The sequence below is a fragment of the Nesoenas mayeri genome (genome assembly GCF_963082525.1).
Source record: "Nesoenas mayeri genome assembly, chromosome: 10".
NCBI classification, from domain to species: domain Eukaryota; kingdom Metazoa; phylum Chordata; class Aves; order Columbiformes; family Columbidae; genus Nesoenas; species Nesoenas mayeri.
In genome coordinates this window covers 10,645,252-10,664,360 of record NC_137560.1, presented here as the reverse complement: position 1 = coordinate 10,664,360, position 19,109 = coordinate 10,645,252, and the positions used below count along the sequence as shown (strand labels likewise).

General features: G+C 36.0%; 1 protein-coding gene across 1 annotated transcript in view; it reads right to left on the bottom strand.

The window, feature by feature from the left end:
- The window catches only part of CACNA2D3 (calcium voltage-gated channel auxiliary subunit alpha2delta 3), a gene marked incomplete at its 5' end in the record, with an annotated part of 422,930 nt that overhangs the window by 132,024 nt on the left and 271,797 nt on the right, over positions 1-19,109 (bottom strand). Inside the window, 2 exons of the mRNA XM_080350552.1 lie at positions 10,622-10,755; positions 17,440-17,518. Coding sequence (XP_080206678.1) covers positions 10,622-10,755; positions 17,440-17,518 — 213 coding nt within the window. The remainder of the gene's footprint in view (positions 1-10,621; positions 10,756-17,439; positions 17,519-19,109) is intronic.

Here is a 19,109-nt window from a genome sequence, read left to right as displayed (position 1 = left end):
ACAAAACACAATGGTGTGCACAAAGGTCGTATGTCTTGCTGTCAAGCAGCAGGAACATCAGTAGTAAACATCCTGTTATTCCTTGGGAATAAAATGTATTTCTGAATAATTTCTCCAGAAATTACTAACTTCAAAGTACATATTAGTCATAATGACTGTAATAAACTTTAATGTGTATACTGTATTGTGTGCATGACTGAGTTGTATGTGAAATCTCCAGTCTTTACAAAAAAAGAGAGCTGTAAATAACTAACAACTTCAGTATCTGCAGAACAATCGACAAAATACATTATTTCCTTTTATTCTTTCTTCTTCTTTTCCTTTTTGCACTGAATCCTGCCACTGCAGCAAAGCTCGAATGGCACCAATAATTTAATAAGTCTTTCTTATTATTTCAGGTTTTTACTCCAGCAGTGCAGATAAAGTATATTTCTTCTTCACTGCCCTCTTCCAGAAAGTCTATGACGTATATGAATGAGATCAAAGAATGGGATTCTGTACATTATAGTAAACTCATTGCTTTCCTACTTTTTCATTTACCCTAAAAAAATCTGTTTTGTGAAAACTAAAGACAAAAACAAAGAGGAAAAAAGGTAATTTATCTGACAAGATAGCTACAATTTCCTTATAATTAACTCAATTTCACTCAGAATGGAGACAGTAAGATCAAAGACAGACAAACAGTTATCAACTGTGAATGTTTTTAAGAAGTTATTTTCACTAAGAATAGACATATCCTCCTATACACTGGATCTACCATAGCATATAGAGATCTGGAAACAAATTCTTCCTGTAGTTAGTGACATGTCACCTTTTGATTTTATTTCTGTGTCACAACAAAACCAGAAAATTCCCTGTGAAACAAGCTGGAAATGAAAAGCATTTTCTGTCCCCTCACCTAAAGGCACTGTATGCCAATGGCAGACGGCAGCTGGAAACGGTCCCAAGCTGCTCTATCTCCAGCTTGCAGGTGTCTGCAAATGAGACCAGTACCCTTTTGGCATGAATATGCCTGTTAATCAAATTCAACAGCAGAGCAATTCTCTGTAATTCGTATGTAGTAACTGGTGGGAGAACGTCCAGCAGGCAAAACCTACAGACATTTGTAATTCTATGGATTCTTTTTCACATCCATCCATCCATCCAATCAGTTTTCATATAAGAAGCAGCAGTAATTTGGTGCAAAGCAATCATGTCACAAGACACACCATGTCTGCAGCAAAGAAAAAAGCTTAACAATTCACAACAAAGTCCTAACATAATGTCATTGCACTTGACAGCTCTCAAAACTGCAAAATGTGTTCTTTTAACATTCAAACCTTACCAAATCTTCTGATTTCCAAAACTGAATCCCAAGATGTGTTTCGTGAATGTAACTGTTTTGAAACAGTATTAGAGCTGTAAATACTGGATTGCCCAAATACTTCCATGAAATTAAATTTAACCAAACACAAGCAAGGGCTCCATGATTCTTAAGACCTGAATAAAGAACACTTCTGTGGGAACCCTGTAGAACACTACCATTTGAAGGAAACAAGCATGCATTTGTGCATGTTTTTACATACTGTCCTTCATACTTGAGATCTCTTGAGATCCCCAATAACTGCTTATTGCATTGACCTCTACTGTCTTACTGTGTCCTTACACTCTCTGCCCTTGCTAAGCAACTGGTGATTCTTACCTACTACTCTGAATGCAAATTATAGGTGTAAGGTATCATTATTTAATCCTGTCATCATACATCATCTACTGTAGTAAGACTTCAGTGGTTTATTAGAATTCTCAGGTCTTAACAATAGTATCAGCAATGGTCAGTGACAAAACTGAAGTCAGTGATGTGAAGAAGGGTAAAATCCACATTAAAATGGTCAGTAAAACCAAGAGTGACCTTAGAAAACAGTAAAAGATTGTGTGGATAGTCACAGCATTTTGTAGGAAAGGAAATGGAAACAGAAGAGCATTACTTGAGAATTACATTGTACAAGAACAAGCTGATACATTTGTTGGGAAAAACTGGGTTATTTTTTGATAAAAATTGTGATCAAATACGACAGTTTGTAAAATGTAATTTAGTTTAAACATCAGAATATGTAAATGAAGAGGTGGAAGAATGTTAGAAAGATGTCAAAGCACTTAAACATAGTAAATCTTCCTGTTCTCCTTTGAAACATGATTTAAAATCAAAAAGTAAATAGCACTAAAATATTCCTTTAGTTATCAAATTCTGCAAATATTTCAAAAAGACTTTAGTTTTCACTCTGTTTAAAGCAATGTGTCTGTAGGAACTACTCTGATTTGAAATTAGATATTTAATCTCTTTGTGCTCCAGTGATGACAGATGAACAGAAACCAAGGTCAAAATGTAGTTACCCTATCATATAAAATATTAGAAAAGAGAATCAATATATAGCTAAAAGCCAAGATGTAACAGCATTCTGATTTCACGTCTATGGTTTAACATAATGCTTGTCTTATTTGCACCACACTGTGAGCAGAGCTGCTTAAGACCTAGCTTTGCTGTGGCATTACAGCTGCTTGCTGATGTCGCAGGAAGAAGATAAAAATAAGTTCTATATCAAAGCCTCCAAATGCAAAGAGCTTTAAAATGCATTTAAAGAAATCAATTGCATATCTCAAAGATTGAAAAAGTAAAATTTGCATTCTGCATTTCTCATGTAAATGTACACTAGGAAAAATAATTATAATAGTAATCCATTTCAATGGAAATAAAGTACTGTAATATTTATAGTCTGTGCCAGAGTTATAATGACTGTGAGGCGAGAAGTGAAGTGTCTCAGCATGTTCCACATGTTTTTAACACTGTTTCGAAAGGCTCTGGAGGCTATTAAATTTAATGAACCCATCTGCTATGAAATAGAGGTCCAAACATAATCAGTTTTCTCAGTGCCATATAATACAGATGGCATTCCATGTTCCACATCCCCAGCAGGAAATTTTATGTTCCTCTTTAAGTGCAGGACTTTTGTTTTTGTTTTTGATGTTTTAAACATCTTTTTGATGTATCACATATAGCATTTTATAGTGCAAATACCATATACAGCAATACACATGAAAAGTGTTAATTCATCAAAATAAAAATTGCTATTTCCTTACAACATTTTTTTTCTAGTGACTTTGACAACTAGCAATTAGCTCTCTGTAGTAATATTCTTTGCCTAATGCAATCACTGAAAATTGCCCTAATAGTTCCAGCACTAGCAGTGGAGTAAAACAAACATGTAATTTATCAAATGAAATATACTTCAAAAGCTGAATGTTACACATATATATACATACATGCGCATAGGTGCTATCTTTGCTTATGCATGTCCTTATTTGTATATGCTGTGTTTGCATGGAACAATGCACAGATTCTTATTTAAAGTATCTATATTCCCACTAGGTCACTATGAACTTTATTTTCCTTCGCACATCCCAGTTTTCATTTCAGTGGTCTCAATTTGTGTGTCTTATTGAGACACATGGCACCGTGACTCTTGTGCTGGTGTGTGAGCAAGAGCTCTAAGCTTAAATTCAAGTGGCAGAGCATTCCTTGTACTGTTAGCACCCTGCTGCCTAACCTAAGTAAATCAGATGTGCATTTTCTAACAAAAAAGAACAACATGCATTGTTACTTTGAGCTGCACGTGAAAGATAATGAGAGTGCATTAATTCTATTCAGTTGAGAGGTTTATTCATTTACTACCTTGAGAGCTCATTATGTTTTGACTTTTGACACAGATCTTACTGCATTTGAAACAGTTAATGTTGTTAATGGTATTTCATTTATTCTAGAGTCAGCAGTAAAACAAACATTAGAACTGTTTGGGACAAAATGAGAACACTTAATTATGGAAACTGGAAATTTTGGCCACAGAATTCATAAAAGTCATGGTTCAAAGATTTTTTCTTTTTAATTTGACTGTCAATGAAGATTTCCACAGGCAGCCTGCTAATCATCAGCATAAAAAGATGTTGCACCTATGTATAAATATGTGCATAATCTTTTCTTATTGTATGTACAAGTAGCTGCATTGATCACCACTGTTAATGCTTCAAGCACTCTCCCAGATCTATAAGATCCCAGTGCAAATACAGCAGACCATAATTGCTGGACCAGATGGTCTGCAACTTCAAACTGCAATCATGCTCTTACAGAAGTTTTGGAAAAGATGAAACGGTCAGAGCTGTTATGTATTTCCAGGAAAATTAATCCAGACTGAAGTGCTGATAAGAAGGCATTCCTTGGGCTACCTTTTCTTTTTTCTCCCATATCAGAGTCTTCAAAAGATCACTGCACATTTGTAGGAGACAAAGCAGAGCTTGAAGAACCTTATTTTAAGAACAAACCTACCTGACGGAAAGCCTGATATCCATGCATGGGATTTTCCTTCCCTACCCCAATTCACTTAAATGTCAAAGCAAGAAAAGGAAATTCTCATGGGAACCTCAGAGTCAGTCAGTGGTGATGACATGTTCTGATAAAGAGCTGTAAATTATTAGAGATTAAGAGATGCTGGTCACAAAGGGACTGTTAGAGCATGTAACCAAGTCCAAGTGGGACTGGGAAAAAAAGTAGCACAGATTTCTAGTTTTTATAACATTAAAGAAAAAAAACAAACAAACAAACCCTGCCTGTGTGTAAACCTTCTTTTCACAACTGCTGATTAATGACATTCCCTGACATTCAGTTCTGCAGTGATTACCAATATTTACTTGCTGTAGACATACATGAGCATTCTGAACACTGATGCATTTTAGTGCACTCCAGTAGTACAATCTGAAAGTTAGTTTTGAAATAGAGGCCCAGGGAACATTTTACTGTGATAAAAATGCTAACTATACCCACTTATTATAATAGCACAATTAACTTGTGCCACCAAAAGTATTTGAAGATATCTCAGGGAATAGAAGCTAGTGGAAATGGGGTACTATTTAATTTTTGTTACTTCATAAAAGCTCTTCTGTGCGTTGAACAAAAAGAAAACTGTGTGAATGGAAGAAGCACTAAACAGCATTTTTATACCACACCAGAAACTCCTGGACTGAAATCATGTCAGCATAATAGCTTTTAGTCTGTAGGACTTGCTGTTATATCTCTGTATATTATACACAGGATTTCATGTATACAGCTTCCCTTGCTTCTCTGGAACTGGCTCAGAATTCATCTTTTGAAAAATAACTGCATCCCAGAATCTAAATTTCCATACTTAAAACATTTGGATTCTGATGTAATAGCTATCTGAGAAACATGAACTTCCTATACTTCCTACTGAATTTCTGCAAATAACCTGAACTAGAGTAAAAAGTATGCCTACATAGCACTTGATTTTTTTTTTAGGGATGAAGATCAATAAATTGAAATTGTTTTACCATATATGTAATAACGTTATTGTAACATCCATTATAAGCATTTCAGAAGTACTTAGGCTAGGCTTTAGCTCAGTGGAGCTACCTCAATTTACTGCCTCCATAAGGGGAAAGAAGGTTCTTGGACAGGCTGCCTAACTAACACAGTATCAGCCTCTTCGTCAGAAAATATTTAAAAAAAAAAAAATCCTGCTTCAAAAAAAGAAAGGAGGGATGTAATTTTTTGGGAGGGTTATGTTGTTGTTTTTGTTTGGTTTGGTTGGTTTTTTAATAGCAATTGTAGAATTGAACTAGAATCCATAAATTAATATATGTCTATGAGAAGGTGAAGATAATGCAAATGCAGAATCTACATACAGTACCTTTAACACTGAAGAAAAGTATAAAGAGTAGATACCACTTACCATTCATATTATGACAGATCATGACCTGTAATGACTCAGAACACTTTTTTCTAAAAAAAACCCGTAACTCTTAAATTCTGAAGTACTGGCCAGTCATCTCAAAATATTAAATGAAACAATAATTTGCTCTTTTTATGTAAAGGAATCTTCTGAGATAACATGGTAGCATATGCCTGAATCTGTTCACAGCTTGAAACTAATAGCCTTAAGGAGATGAACTCAATGGTACATTAGATCCAGATAATATATTCAGGTACATTTATGAGAAAAAAATTTCACCAAGAACAGTCAAAGGTCCAAGTACATCAAATTATATTCTCCAATAAACAAAATCTCAATCACAAGCTTTTAAACAGAGGAAAGTCAGTAGTCAGTGCAGTCTTTTTTTCTTCATTTCCTGCAGCAAAAAGTAATGTTTCTCCACATTCCACATGTTAACAAGAGTTAAGGGCTTCTGTGCTTTATAGATGATTATCTATAATCCCAAGGGACTACCTCTATGTATTATTTCACTTGACTATTCTGATGCTCAGGTAATTTTCATTTCCCCCACAGTATATTCCCTTGTATTGAATTACTATAGATGTACATATGTTTAAAAGAAGTCTTTGGTTCCCTCTCAGAAATACTTTCATACTTTTAGAATTAATATCTAGTCAGGAAAGAGTACATTTGGAAGCTTTCATTTAGAATTCCAACTCTGTTTTTATAAGCAGCCATTAAGGTATTTTCTGAAGCATTATGTACTTGCAGGCCTTAGTGATGTTGAAGCAGCAATATCAGATCCCAATGTGACCTGCCTTTGAGGGAAAGAATTCCATTGAGACTAACTTGCAGGAATGTAGTCCAGACCTCACTGTCTATGCCTCACTGTGCACAGGTCTCATCTGCAACCATCCAAGATGGCCTTTACAGCACCTATGGGCTACACAGCTGAATGCAAACATAGTAAGACAATCACCTCTCCTGTCTGACTCCACAATCAAGAATCGTCTGCCTGTCCCCTCACTCTGGGCAGCCCAAACACCCTTTCCCATCTAACTGCACAGATCCAACAAACTTACTTCTAGCGTATATCAAACTGCTTACTATAGAAGCACAAACGGAAAAGAGACCAAGCTCAGAGAAAAGCGTGGAATTCGGGATCAGAGGATGCTGAATCATAAGACTAGACACTGGATGGCATATATCACATACTTCCGTCCCAACATTTCAGGCTAAAGGTATAGGCATCACTTAAGCTACGAGCCTATTACAGGACTGGCACTCCAACCACTGTGAAGCTGACTTTACAACTAGCCCAAGATAAGACTGTAAAGACTATTTCTCAAGTGAATGACTAAACCAAGTACAATGAAGAATCATCCTAATTTTCCACAGACCTAAGTTGAAATTATTTCAGAAATCCATAAGGTTTCTCTTAGAGTCAGTGGCACCTCCTAAGATTACATCTCTTGTATGTTAAAAGACTTTTTTTTTTTTTTTTTTTTTAAAAGAAATGAGGCTTTGAGTCACTGATAATGTTTTCAACACGAAATCCTGGGTTTAAGGGAAGAAACATGAAGAATTTTCTGATGGAGGGTAACTAAAACTGACCCGAGGAGCTGGCTGGTTACTACTTCAAAAAGGCAGGAAAATCTGGAGAGAACAAAGTCTTGGTGCAGCAAAAAAGAAGCCAGTTCAGCTGCTTGTGAAGCAAGGAGTCATCCAGAGAGGTCTAGTCTCAGTTACTTTATAATCCCTTCAGCTATCAGAGGTGCTATCCTAACAGTGCCAAAGGCAATACAGACTTGACGTACATATAGGTTCCTCCGTGTTACATTTTCTGCATGTGGTATCTTGTCAGGAATTTCCAGTTCTATAAATGCTTTTTTTTCCTAACAGTAAGGAAGCACCTCAGAGTGTCAAAGCTACACTGAAGAGGCAGCTGTATGAACATTTTGCAGACATCCTCTTACAGGAAAGGTGAACAGATGCAGGAATCAGATGCCTTGTTTTAGTAGCAAAATGCTTCTGGGAACATTCCTAAATGGTATCAAACACTTAAATGGCCTAACTTCTGGCTTTCACAGATGACTTTGTCCTGTACAAATACTGGATGAGAACAGGCTGGGGCATCAGGGGAAATGTTTTGTATCCTAGGACTATTCCTGTCCAGCTTCTTTCTGTCTGGCTCCTAGTATGTTCCAGCCTCATGTTGCTTGCTCAGAAACAGCCCAGCTGGCCAATTAGCTCTGATATTTGGTGAGAAGGGAATGAGGAAGTACATTTCATCCTGTTAGGGCACAGTGACACTGATTACAACCATTTATATATAGTCCTGAGAATCTAGCGATGACTGTTCTGACACAGCTGGATGACAAGAACATTTAAGTCTTCTGGAAATACACTCCTAACCTGGCAAGGTCCAAGAAGCAGCAGCCATGGTGAAGTGGGGACACAAACTGTTTATGAAAATCAACAAGTAATGTGATGCAGAGGATTATTTAGATGGCACTTCCAATGCCAAAACACTAGAGATTGCCAGGAAATCTGTCTCTGAAAATAGCTCTCAGGCAGCTTTAGCTGAGGCAGAAGCACATCTGGTTTGTTACAAGGTTCCCTTCATTGCTATTTCCAGAGTTTTGTATGTGACTACCCTAATTTATCCTGTTGCTTTGTCTATGAGTTTTTTTGAGGGGAGGAGGATGGTAGAGAGAGCAGAAAGGTAGTTTGCAACTAAGCAGATCACTGTATTCTATTTTTAAATCTCTTCCTACAGCATCCAGCCCATTAGGGTCCTGAGCAGAGTTGTCAGAACCTTAAAATACGTGCGTGCATGTGAGTATGTATGTGTGTGTGTATATACATGTGTGTATACTGACATTAATTAGCCTAGTCAAGAGAGTGAGAAAAGAATAGAAAGAAGAACCTAGAAATATTTTATTTTGATTGCAGTAAATCAGCTTTTGTTTGGATTTAAACAGTTCCTTTATTCAAATATGTAAGAGCTCCATTGTTTTTTATTTTCCCGTTTTCTGAGATTCCTTCTCTATGCTCCCTCTAGTGTTCTTAAATTTACTTGCATTTACTCGCCCCTGCTGTATTTAGTATTTCACACCACATTAAGTTGTTCATTTTCCTTAGCCTTTCCATAACCTGCAGGAGAATCACTGAAATGTAGACTAACTTTTCTGAATATTTTTCTCCCTGCAATAATCAAAGAAATACAGATTAACAGATGAAAGAGAGAATAAAGTGTAAAATTAATTGTGAAACAGCATTTTGTACTTTGTTGGTAGAGAGGACTTGGTGCTCAGAAAGGACAAAGATTTTGTTTGCAACATTTTCAGTGCAAGATTCATAGGTGAACGACAAATAGGAGATTTGCACTAAAACACCATTTATATGGATTTCTTCCTGCTACTCTCTCTAGCAAATACTCAAACTCCCTTCAACACACACACACACTGATTACTTTAAGCATATAAAAGCAAGAAGTGAATAAGAAATAGGTTTTCCTAATCATCTCCTCATTTCCAGAGATGCTCTGAAGGGACAGTGATAATAGGTAGTTTCTGTTCATCTCAACCTTATGTTTCAGTAGAAGAGAGCAAAAAGGAGACTGGATTCAAATGTTCTTTAAAAAAATGAAATAGAGATAAGTTCACCCTAAAGCAATATTTCAAAGCAACTTTTTGTTTTGTCTTCATAACTGTAGTTTTGGTATTTATTTTACGCTACTCTACCCATGGCCACAACTGAAGAATAGAAAAGACCTAATCAAATGTGAAAATGAAGCAAAGCTCTATTTGCAGGTTGTTTTTTTTCCTAGAATATGTTTGCATTGATTTAAAACTAAACCTTCTAGAAGCATTATAGACTCAAAACAAAAGAATCAAAGAAACAACACCCCCTAAATATCAAACTGAAGATGATTAGATTCTCCTGTCTTGCCCCATCTTCATGAAAGTAAAGATCTAAACAAAAAGAAACAAACAGCTTTGCCTCCAGTCATCTGTAATCTTGCATTCATTATATTGAATACTTAGCATCATTCATAATAAGTGAGATATTTTCTACAAACTCTTGTTCTATGGATAATATACAAACCAAAATATATTAATTGGATTGAAAGAAACATAATAAGAAAAAGAAAGTTGATTAAAAAAAAAAAACAAAAACCAAAACATTTCAGACCAATGAAATTGAACAACCTTTATCTGCAAATCTGATGATTTACCACAACCACAGCAGACACAGAAGTATCATGAATGCTCAGTCACTGCATAACAATGTTCTATTCCAACTCTAATGTTTCACAAGAATGTCAAAATTGGACATTTACTACAATTTTGTTAGCATATCACCCATTCAATCCACTTTCAAAGGTAGAATCTTCTCATTATTCTTCCACAAGACTCTACAGCTGTCCCCTAGATGCTGACCCAACTTCATGTACTAAAAATACTGATTCTTCTCAGTCTGTACTTTTATATTGACATATTCATTGACATGTTAAAACATTAGAAAAAGTGGTTACTCAGTCTAAACAACCTCTGTTCAATGCCCATTTTTGATTAATAAAAGTACATTCAGAGGTCAAAAATTTTAAATTATGCTGTTACTCGTGTTTGTTTAATTATTTTCTGTATAATTCACAATGTATAAATATCTGCTAAAGTTCAGTAATCTTGAATTACTTACTTGTAACATAAAGATATAAAGTTATGACTCTTACACTGAATTATCACATTCGAGAAGCAGAAAGCAGATGCACAATTAGTGTTTCTACTACAATAATTGTGCTCCTAATTCCTCACTATATGCAGTAAGCCCATATTAAATGCTTTATCATGCAGACTTACAGTGCTGTCAATATATGCTTCAGTCCATACCACATCATGCTCTTGGTCAATAACCTTTGGTCGGCTAAGAACGTGAAGATATTCCATGACATTCTCTTGAACATCAGCTAAGGTAGAGATCTGAGTAAAAAACCCTGTGAATAGACACAATTCTAAGTTATAAACCAGGCAGAACAAAGTAAGGAAGACTGTGACAAAGAATATGTGGTTTGTGTTTGTTATGTTTTCTGCTTGTTTATTTCCAAAGAAGAAATGCAAAAAAAAAAAAAAAGGAATATTTCATAAAAAGCAGCCTTGAACAGTAACAATTGGTGAAAACACAGAAGTCTGTTAAACCTTTGGCCAGTCTTGAAGGACTGAGTTCCCAGCAATACTATGAACAACTGCATTGCCTGTCCTAAACTCTTTATTTCAATAAAACTTTGTTGTTTAATGGTAAAGAAGCTCGAGGGTAATTTTTTTAATGCTGCACACTTTAAAAGTTAGAACTGGTATTAACTTTGTCCGACAATGTCTCATTCAGTTTGTCCAGTTTCAAGCAACATTACAGATTACAACTACAGTAACAGAAAAGTAGTTGTGTATGCTCTAAAATGCTTATCCTTATAGGATATGGCTAAACATCAGATAATAGTAATAAGTTATTTACAAATGGCAGGTCTAGACTAAACTAGAATTGCTTGGTTTAGTGATCACAGCTTTGTTAATCCTTTAAAACATCTACAACCTGACAGCACTGACAAGAGCAGAGGCTACAGCTATCTGAGCTGTCACCACTTCCTTTTCAGAGCTTAGATATCAAGTATCTTTATACATCACAAACTTGGCATCTGGAGCCCACATCACGCAATGGTGACGAAGGACTGACAAATTTGAAGGCTACAGTTTCATCAAGCCTTATTTAAATGCATCACTTCCCTTTCATATACTTTCCTTTTCTTTAACAAGAAAAGGCCAATATAGAATTTTCATGAAAGAGGCCTTGCTGCGATTTTAGTGTTATGACAAGATCACAACTCCTGTGGAGCTGGAATAGGGCTTCAAAATAGAGCTATTTTCTGTCTGAGGTTCTGAAAGCTTTTTCAGCTGTACAGTAAGTTTAATTAGGAAATCTATGAATTGTTGGCTTATAACACTTATGGAAAAAAAGTAATGTGTAGATTACTCTTTCTGAAATGCTGTCTGCTCCAATTTTGAGACTGCTCAGTCTCCCAAGTCAAAGTATGTTTTTTCCTTCCTATGAGTAATAAGGGACACTTCACTATCTAGTCCTTTTAATTTGCTCTAAATGTCAAAACACAGTCAAAATATGATTATTTGCCATATGAGCTATTCATATAGATAATCTCATAAATTATATATATATGTATGTATATATGGACACTCTGGTTTATAATGCTTTTAATCAAGGATTCAAAATACTTCAGAACTGTGTGGATCAGTCATTTTATAGGTGACTTCCTACTTTTTCCTAAAGTAGTTCAGAGTGCTTGAATTTTGGTATATCTCATTTCAGAAAGCTTAAAAGAGATCGATTATCAGAGGCCATATTTAGCACTGTTCACATGTTTCAAGTTACATACTCAAAAGCACAGGCCATTCAGAAATTCAGAAAAATCAAACAGAAGCACAAATACACTAATCTGCCTTTTTCCTTTCTTCTTCCATCTTAGACCAGCGTACAATCGCTGTGAGGACTAACACACTAAAAGGAAAGAACACACCAACTCTGATCATTTCCCTGTAGATTTAAGGCAGGGGACCTCCACATATGTTCATCTCGCCTTTTATCAAACACATACTTCCGGTTGTCCACACGGACAAGTTTTCAGTTGTCCTCAAGAACAGACTTAATGACTGTTTTTTTCAGCTTTTTCTATGCAGTCTTGCCTCATCACTCCAATACTATTTGTTGTGTTGAGTTCATGTACTTCTCAGTACATGTTATGCCAGTATTTGCACTTCTCTTACAATAGTGTGCAAAATTACAGTTGGAGCAAAGATCGGCTTGCACTGAGTTGTGTACAGTGAATATGACACCACCTGCACCTAAACACGAACATATAAACATAGTAAATAATGCCTGAAAAGTCAGAGTAGATGAACTATCTGAAAAAATCTGTATTGTATCCAAGGGGATAGAAAGATATTTTCTTACCCTTAGAGGTTGAAATCACAGTTAGTTAACAGTTTTTAATGTCATACTTCATTAAAATCAAAACCTTAAACATTCATTTAAGAAGCTCCTGGATGTCTATGCCTGGAAAATTCTTTAATCACAGACTATATAAATTACCTCTGCATTCTGATTGCCTCCTGAAATGTTTTAATGTCAGTTTTTCAAGTGAAAAAATTTAGCTAGATTATTTAGCTAGATTACACAAACAAAAAAGGGGGGAGTGGAACAAAAAAAAAACCCCACACAACACCCAAACAAACAAGAAAACCAAACAAAAACCAGAAACAAACAAACAAAAACAAAAAACAAAACCACAAAAACAGAACAATCTGAAACACTTCAGTGTTGCACCAATACAGGTTTAAACATGTTACAAAACACTGATAATACTACTGGATTAAAAAAAAAAAATAAAAATTTTCTTCTTTTCCTTCATTTAGAAGACATCCATCTGGACCAGGTACACCCCACATGAGCAGACACACCTACTTGAGCAAACATACTTGCAAACCATATCTCTTAACTGCACAATAAACAATTTTCAGCCTAATTTCCTAAAACTAAGAGATTGTAAGTCTGAATCAATTTCATATAAAACCAATTTTGTATTAACTTCACAAAGAATAAAGGTCTCAAAGACAAGTGAAAATTTGTCACTATCCTAAGACAGAAAAAAAGTGACATTGAGCATCCTATTTTGGAGCAGCCAGATGGTAGATCAGAGCACGCGGACTGGCATGCGCGTCATTGCGGGCCGGCCGTGCAGTGCTCCTTGCCCAGTGAGTACGACAGCTGACGAAGTCAAGGTTAGCAAGTGGAAGAAAAGGGATTAGTGTGAAAAAAAATCCTATTTTTTAGTTGTATCTGTGTTACACAGATTTATTCATATATCAGGCTGCAACAGATGAAAAGTTGAAAGAGTGTGTTAGAGACTTTATTCCTTTTAATCAGGTTGCTTCAAATAACTGAATTGCATGAAATGTAAGAATTGCTGCTAAAGATATATAAAAGACAAGACTTAGATGAAGATGGTGTCATAAGATACCACCATATGGATTCTCTCTAGGTTTTTTATAATGTGATCTCAGAGTTCAGTTTCATTTGTAATTTCTGGGAAAAGTTCCTTTCCTGCAATGAAGATTTTGTCTGTTTAATCTCCTTATGAATAATGTTTGTGTTCTGTAGCTCACTTTAGAAAAATCTACAACGATTTTTTAGTTTCCCCGTACTCATGTAATATGAAAAATTAACAATCTAACTTCTATGAATTTCTGGTTCATTTATTTACTATGTTTCTACAAAAAAGTTGTTGTACTTAAGTTTTAAGCTGCCTTTAAAACAAAGCAAAAAGAATTCCAAAAGCTACGTAAATTATTTTTCCCATATTTTTAACACTTGTTACCAAAAGTTACTATATTATAGCTAGAGACAGTGTTAGGTTACATTCCCTTAGTTAATTTTCACTATATATTTAGATCTTTTGATGATTCGTGTTTGTATCTACGTGCAACAAATGACAAATCTCACAAGAATTAGCTTCCTACACTGTTAAATTTCTCTTATCTAGATATCAGAGGTATTCCATGGATTTAAAAACTTTACTCTTCGGATAATCAGGTTTAATCATCAGATAAAGACGCTCTGAAGTTCTTGAGCACAGCTGCTGAGGCCACACAAGCAACAGCAGCAAATCCATGCTCAAATTTTTGCATTCTAACACCTGCTTCTCAGCTCCCTGGTGTGTGAATTATGCTACCTTACAGCCTCCTACCACCAGAGCTACTTTTTTTTTCCTCTCCATCAGGAAAAAAAAAATGTGAAGGAAATGGGTAAGTTTCAGTAATGACAAGCATGAGATATGTATAATATGTGGTTAAAGACAGACGCTTATGCTCTGCAAGTGGGCTGCCTTTCCGTATTACTCAGTCCTTACAATTGTTTCAGAAGACTTGTTTTTCTCTAAAATGTCCAACATTAGATTCATAACTTTTAAAAATGCCTCCTGTGGATTTTTACATGGAGAGCAACACTCTTCATTTTCTGGACACTGTATAAAATAGATGCAACATTCTTGCAACTCATAAAATATCAGAATTAAAAAAAAAAAAAAAAATCTGCCTTGAGTAGGGACTAAGGAGGGAATTCATTGTTTCACTGCAGCTGTAAAACTCCCATGGAGATTCCCCCCTGCCCCCCCCACCTAAGAGGCCTCTCAAGCAGGTGACCAGTGTCTGTAACTGGCTGCCTGCCACCCCCCGCCAGAGCCCCAGTGCAGGAGGTGCTGGGGTCATGCTCATAATGGGAATGGATCTGACTGGGGCTTCCTGTGTGCAGCTTGCCTGCCCTAATACAATAATCTATAAACTGCTACAGCTGGGGCACCATTTGCCTCAGGGCTGATCTGTTCTCTGCTGCAGTTACAGCCGCTATCAGACCTCCGACAGGCAAAGCATTTCTCTCTACATCGCTTTCTCAGCCTCTGCTCCTTTGTACTGATGAGCCCTCTCCTTTGTCCACTTTACAATATGCCAACCACAGTGATGATCCATAATAAAAACTTTAAAAAAATAATAGTAATTAAAAGAGAGACTGTCACATTACTAATGCAATACAGAATTTCACTGAAAAAAAATAAAAAAAACACATTTAAGCCTGGCTGTTTTGTTGGTAAGTAATACATTAAGTCATATCTTTACAGCTTTCTGCTGGAAGTGACCACTAAGGGAAAAGGTAGTACCTGCTCACTTTAAAATCTGGCACATGCACGTTGAGTGGTAGGAAACTTTTACCTTAGTTTACTTCACAAAATTAGTTGGTGTTTTTTTTTCTTTTTCTTAACAGGCACTTGCTTATGATACAGAAGAGTAAATTGCTTCAAATTCACAAACCGCTCTAGAGGGATTTTGAGGTTCCTGAGTGTTTTAATGTATTTAAAATGGTATGGTGTTTTGCTTCATTAAGCCAACTCCCTCTAGATATGTCCTACTTATACAGAAAAACATGCTCGGGGTTTTCAAGGTTTCACCATCACAATCTAGAAGCTAAAGAATTTTTGCAAGGTAGTATGAATTTCCCCTGTGACCCATTCCAAAGGAAAGGACTGCTGTCCACTGTCCAGTCAGCTGGAAACCCTGCAAACAGCCTTCATCTGTGTTGTGCTTCCAAGGGGAAAATCACTGCAAGGAAAATTGATTTTAGGGTCATTGACCTTCAGTGACAATGACACACTCTGGCCTACCCATGCAAGTATCAAACTGCTGTTCAGCCATTCAGCCACTCTTTAGACCAGCTTTCCTGCACTCCTCATCTGTCTCTGCTGCAATCCTTTACTTCACTAAAAGAAAACGGACAAGCTGTAGCTGAAAACTGTAAGAAAAAGCTCTAAATCCATACTGCCTGACATAGTTACTTATTCTGTTTCCAATTGCGATTTTCAAAGCTATAAAAAGGTATTTAATTAGTGATCAGAGTAGAAGATTTTTGCATTGTAAGCTATTAGAGAGCAGGTATTTTAACTATTAAACTGAGAGTAAAAAAATCATAGAAAAAACAGTCATTAAACTGTTTAGCTGATTCGTATGAGTAACATTCTAACTCAAAGCACCATGGCTCTGAAAAGAACAAAGTAGTCCTGAAGAATGACAAAGGTGACCACTTTTCCCCTCTGGGAATAACGAAGACATGGACCAGATGATCTGCTAAGGCAGTTTCTATTGCCTGGTCTTAATTTGAGTTGCTGTACTTAGATCTTTATGAATCTGTAGAGCTGGGCTAAAAAGCTAAAAGATTTTGTTGATTAAATTGTCTTCAAAAAGATGCTTCAAAGGATTCTTATACTATTATTTAAACTAAATTATGGTGTAATATTAGCTGATTAAGACAAGACTTCAAACTGAGTAATTTCCATCAGCTGGACATAACAGTAGTTAAAGAAATAATGACTAAATGGATAGCACCTGATGCAATTCATCATAATGTAATGTGGCACAAAGGAAAAAAAAAAGAATTTTCTTTTTCCCAAGAGGAAAAGAAAAACCTGAAGATTAATTAGGGCTTCTTTTTTCTTTTTGTGTGTGTGTGTGTATGTTGGTTGGTTGTGGTTTGTTGTTGTTGGGTTTGTTTTGTTTTTGTTTGTTTATTTGATCAATCCTTTTACTATAGCATCTCAGCATCTTACATGTTTTAATGTTCCTTCCTTAAGGAATATAAAACCGTTTTTTTAATTACACTGTCAGTTCCTCAAGGGACAGGATGTCTGGTGTTTTGCTGTGCCTAACTCAACAGGACTTGTATTCAATGGTCTCAGGAATCAAACTAGCTCTGAGTAATAACAGCTATAATAAAACAAATGCTTTGAAATTAATGTTTGTTCTCTGAAAAAAAAAAATCACATAGTTTAAATGCTTCATATATATTTTAAGAGAAAAACATATTTCAATTTGTTTTTTGGTTTTTTTTTTTTTCCTTCTTAAATTGTATGCTCCAAGATAAATCAGTGTTTTCCTTTCCTGGAAAAAAAAAACAACAAGCCATCCTCTCTGATTAGTTGTCAGTGACACCTTATCTATAGAAGGGTCAGATACAAAGGCTTGCTAATAGGGTTTTGAAACAAGACTTTCACAGTTGAAGGTTAACGAACCTTTGTTAGCACAGGCCATCCACTTCAGGTTATCAGCAAAAGCAGCTTCTCTTCCAATCAGATAGGTAAAAATGCGAACCTGAAAGTAGAATGCGAAAGATGAAGGAAATTAATACTGCATTTAAAACTTATACAGTGGAACTTCAGATACAGATGTGTAATGCACACAGATAGGTCTCTTCTAAGAAAGTGGCCCTGGTTAACCAGCACAGAAGGTTAAAGAAATCTCTCTGTTAGTAATGTCTTTGTTACAAAATGTGACTTGTTCTATGTAACAGAATGGCTGATCTCCTTGGATGTTCTAAATATCTGAGATTTAACCAAAGTTACTATCAAATAGTTAAAGTACAAGTGAAAATAAACTAAAACCATTGGGGTACAAGGCAAAACTGCATGTTTCATACAAATTTGTGCTGCGCTTATGAATTCAGAAAATTGCTATGGTGGGGAGGAAGTGGGACTTAAATACTTCTGCAGAGTTTTAGCTAGATAAAAAAGGAATGGGAAAGGAACATGTTGTCCAGACCTTCCTCTACCCCACTAACACAAGTTTGCATCGTATTCACAGCCCACTCTGTTCAGGCTGCGTCTGGAACCACGTGTGTGTGTGATGAGCAAAGAAATCACTGACCTGGGTCCCAGCATATTCCAGCTAGAAACCACACACAGTACCATACCTTCTTCATGTACCGTCTGATATATCTGGGTGAGATAGTGAGCCTCACTTGATCCGAGGAAGCTCCCAGCAAGAGAAATGGGAATAGCACCTGACAGCTGCAGCTAAAGCCCACATTCTGCCCACTGCAGCCATTGCCACGGTAAGGTTTATGCCTCTCATTTCACATGCCTAAACTTCCACAACCATTTTCCTATTCCCTAATGATTTGTCCAGGCAAAAGTGGCTGAGTGAATACTGGACATATTAACAAGTCAAACACAAAGTGATTATTTCTCTCTATTCCATTGTAAGCCCACATCTGCAGTACTGAGCTCAGTTTTGGATTCCCCCATACATGACTAGCCGAAGAAGACAAGACTCTTCTTGAAGGTGGATTCTAAGAGGACGAAAGTCAGAAGAAGTTCCTAAACAATTCCAATTCAATATAAAGAAAAACATTTTTATGGTAAGGGTGATATATTAGAAAACTTTGCCCAGAGATGCTGCAGAACCTGCATTCTGGGAGATATCAAAAATTAGACAAGTCCCTGAGCAGCCTCACCTAACTTCATGTGCTCTGAGCAGGGGTTCTTTTCACCCTAAATGACTGTATGAAATTAGCAATATTTTACAGAAGAGACTCAAAATGTCACTGATTTTGTAATAGAATAACTTGTTTTATACTTTGTTTATTTCAAAGGCAAAACAAAAAGATTAAATTAGGACTGGAAATTAGCAATTTGTACATGTAAACTTGGTGTTATTGTTACGTATGAGATGGGAAGAAAATGATTAATTCCATACTGTAACACTAAAAGTTGCAACTCAATCTAACATCAGATGCTTTTATCAGTATGCTTAATAGAACCATCATTATCCAAACTTTTTTACAGAAACTCTATTACTATTATTAAAAAGCTGTACACAAGAAAATATGCTCTAGAACATTTTATTCAACAGCTAATTGGATCTCACATTCACAAAACAGACATGCTTCAATTATACAGAAAGC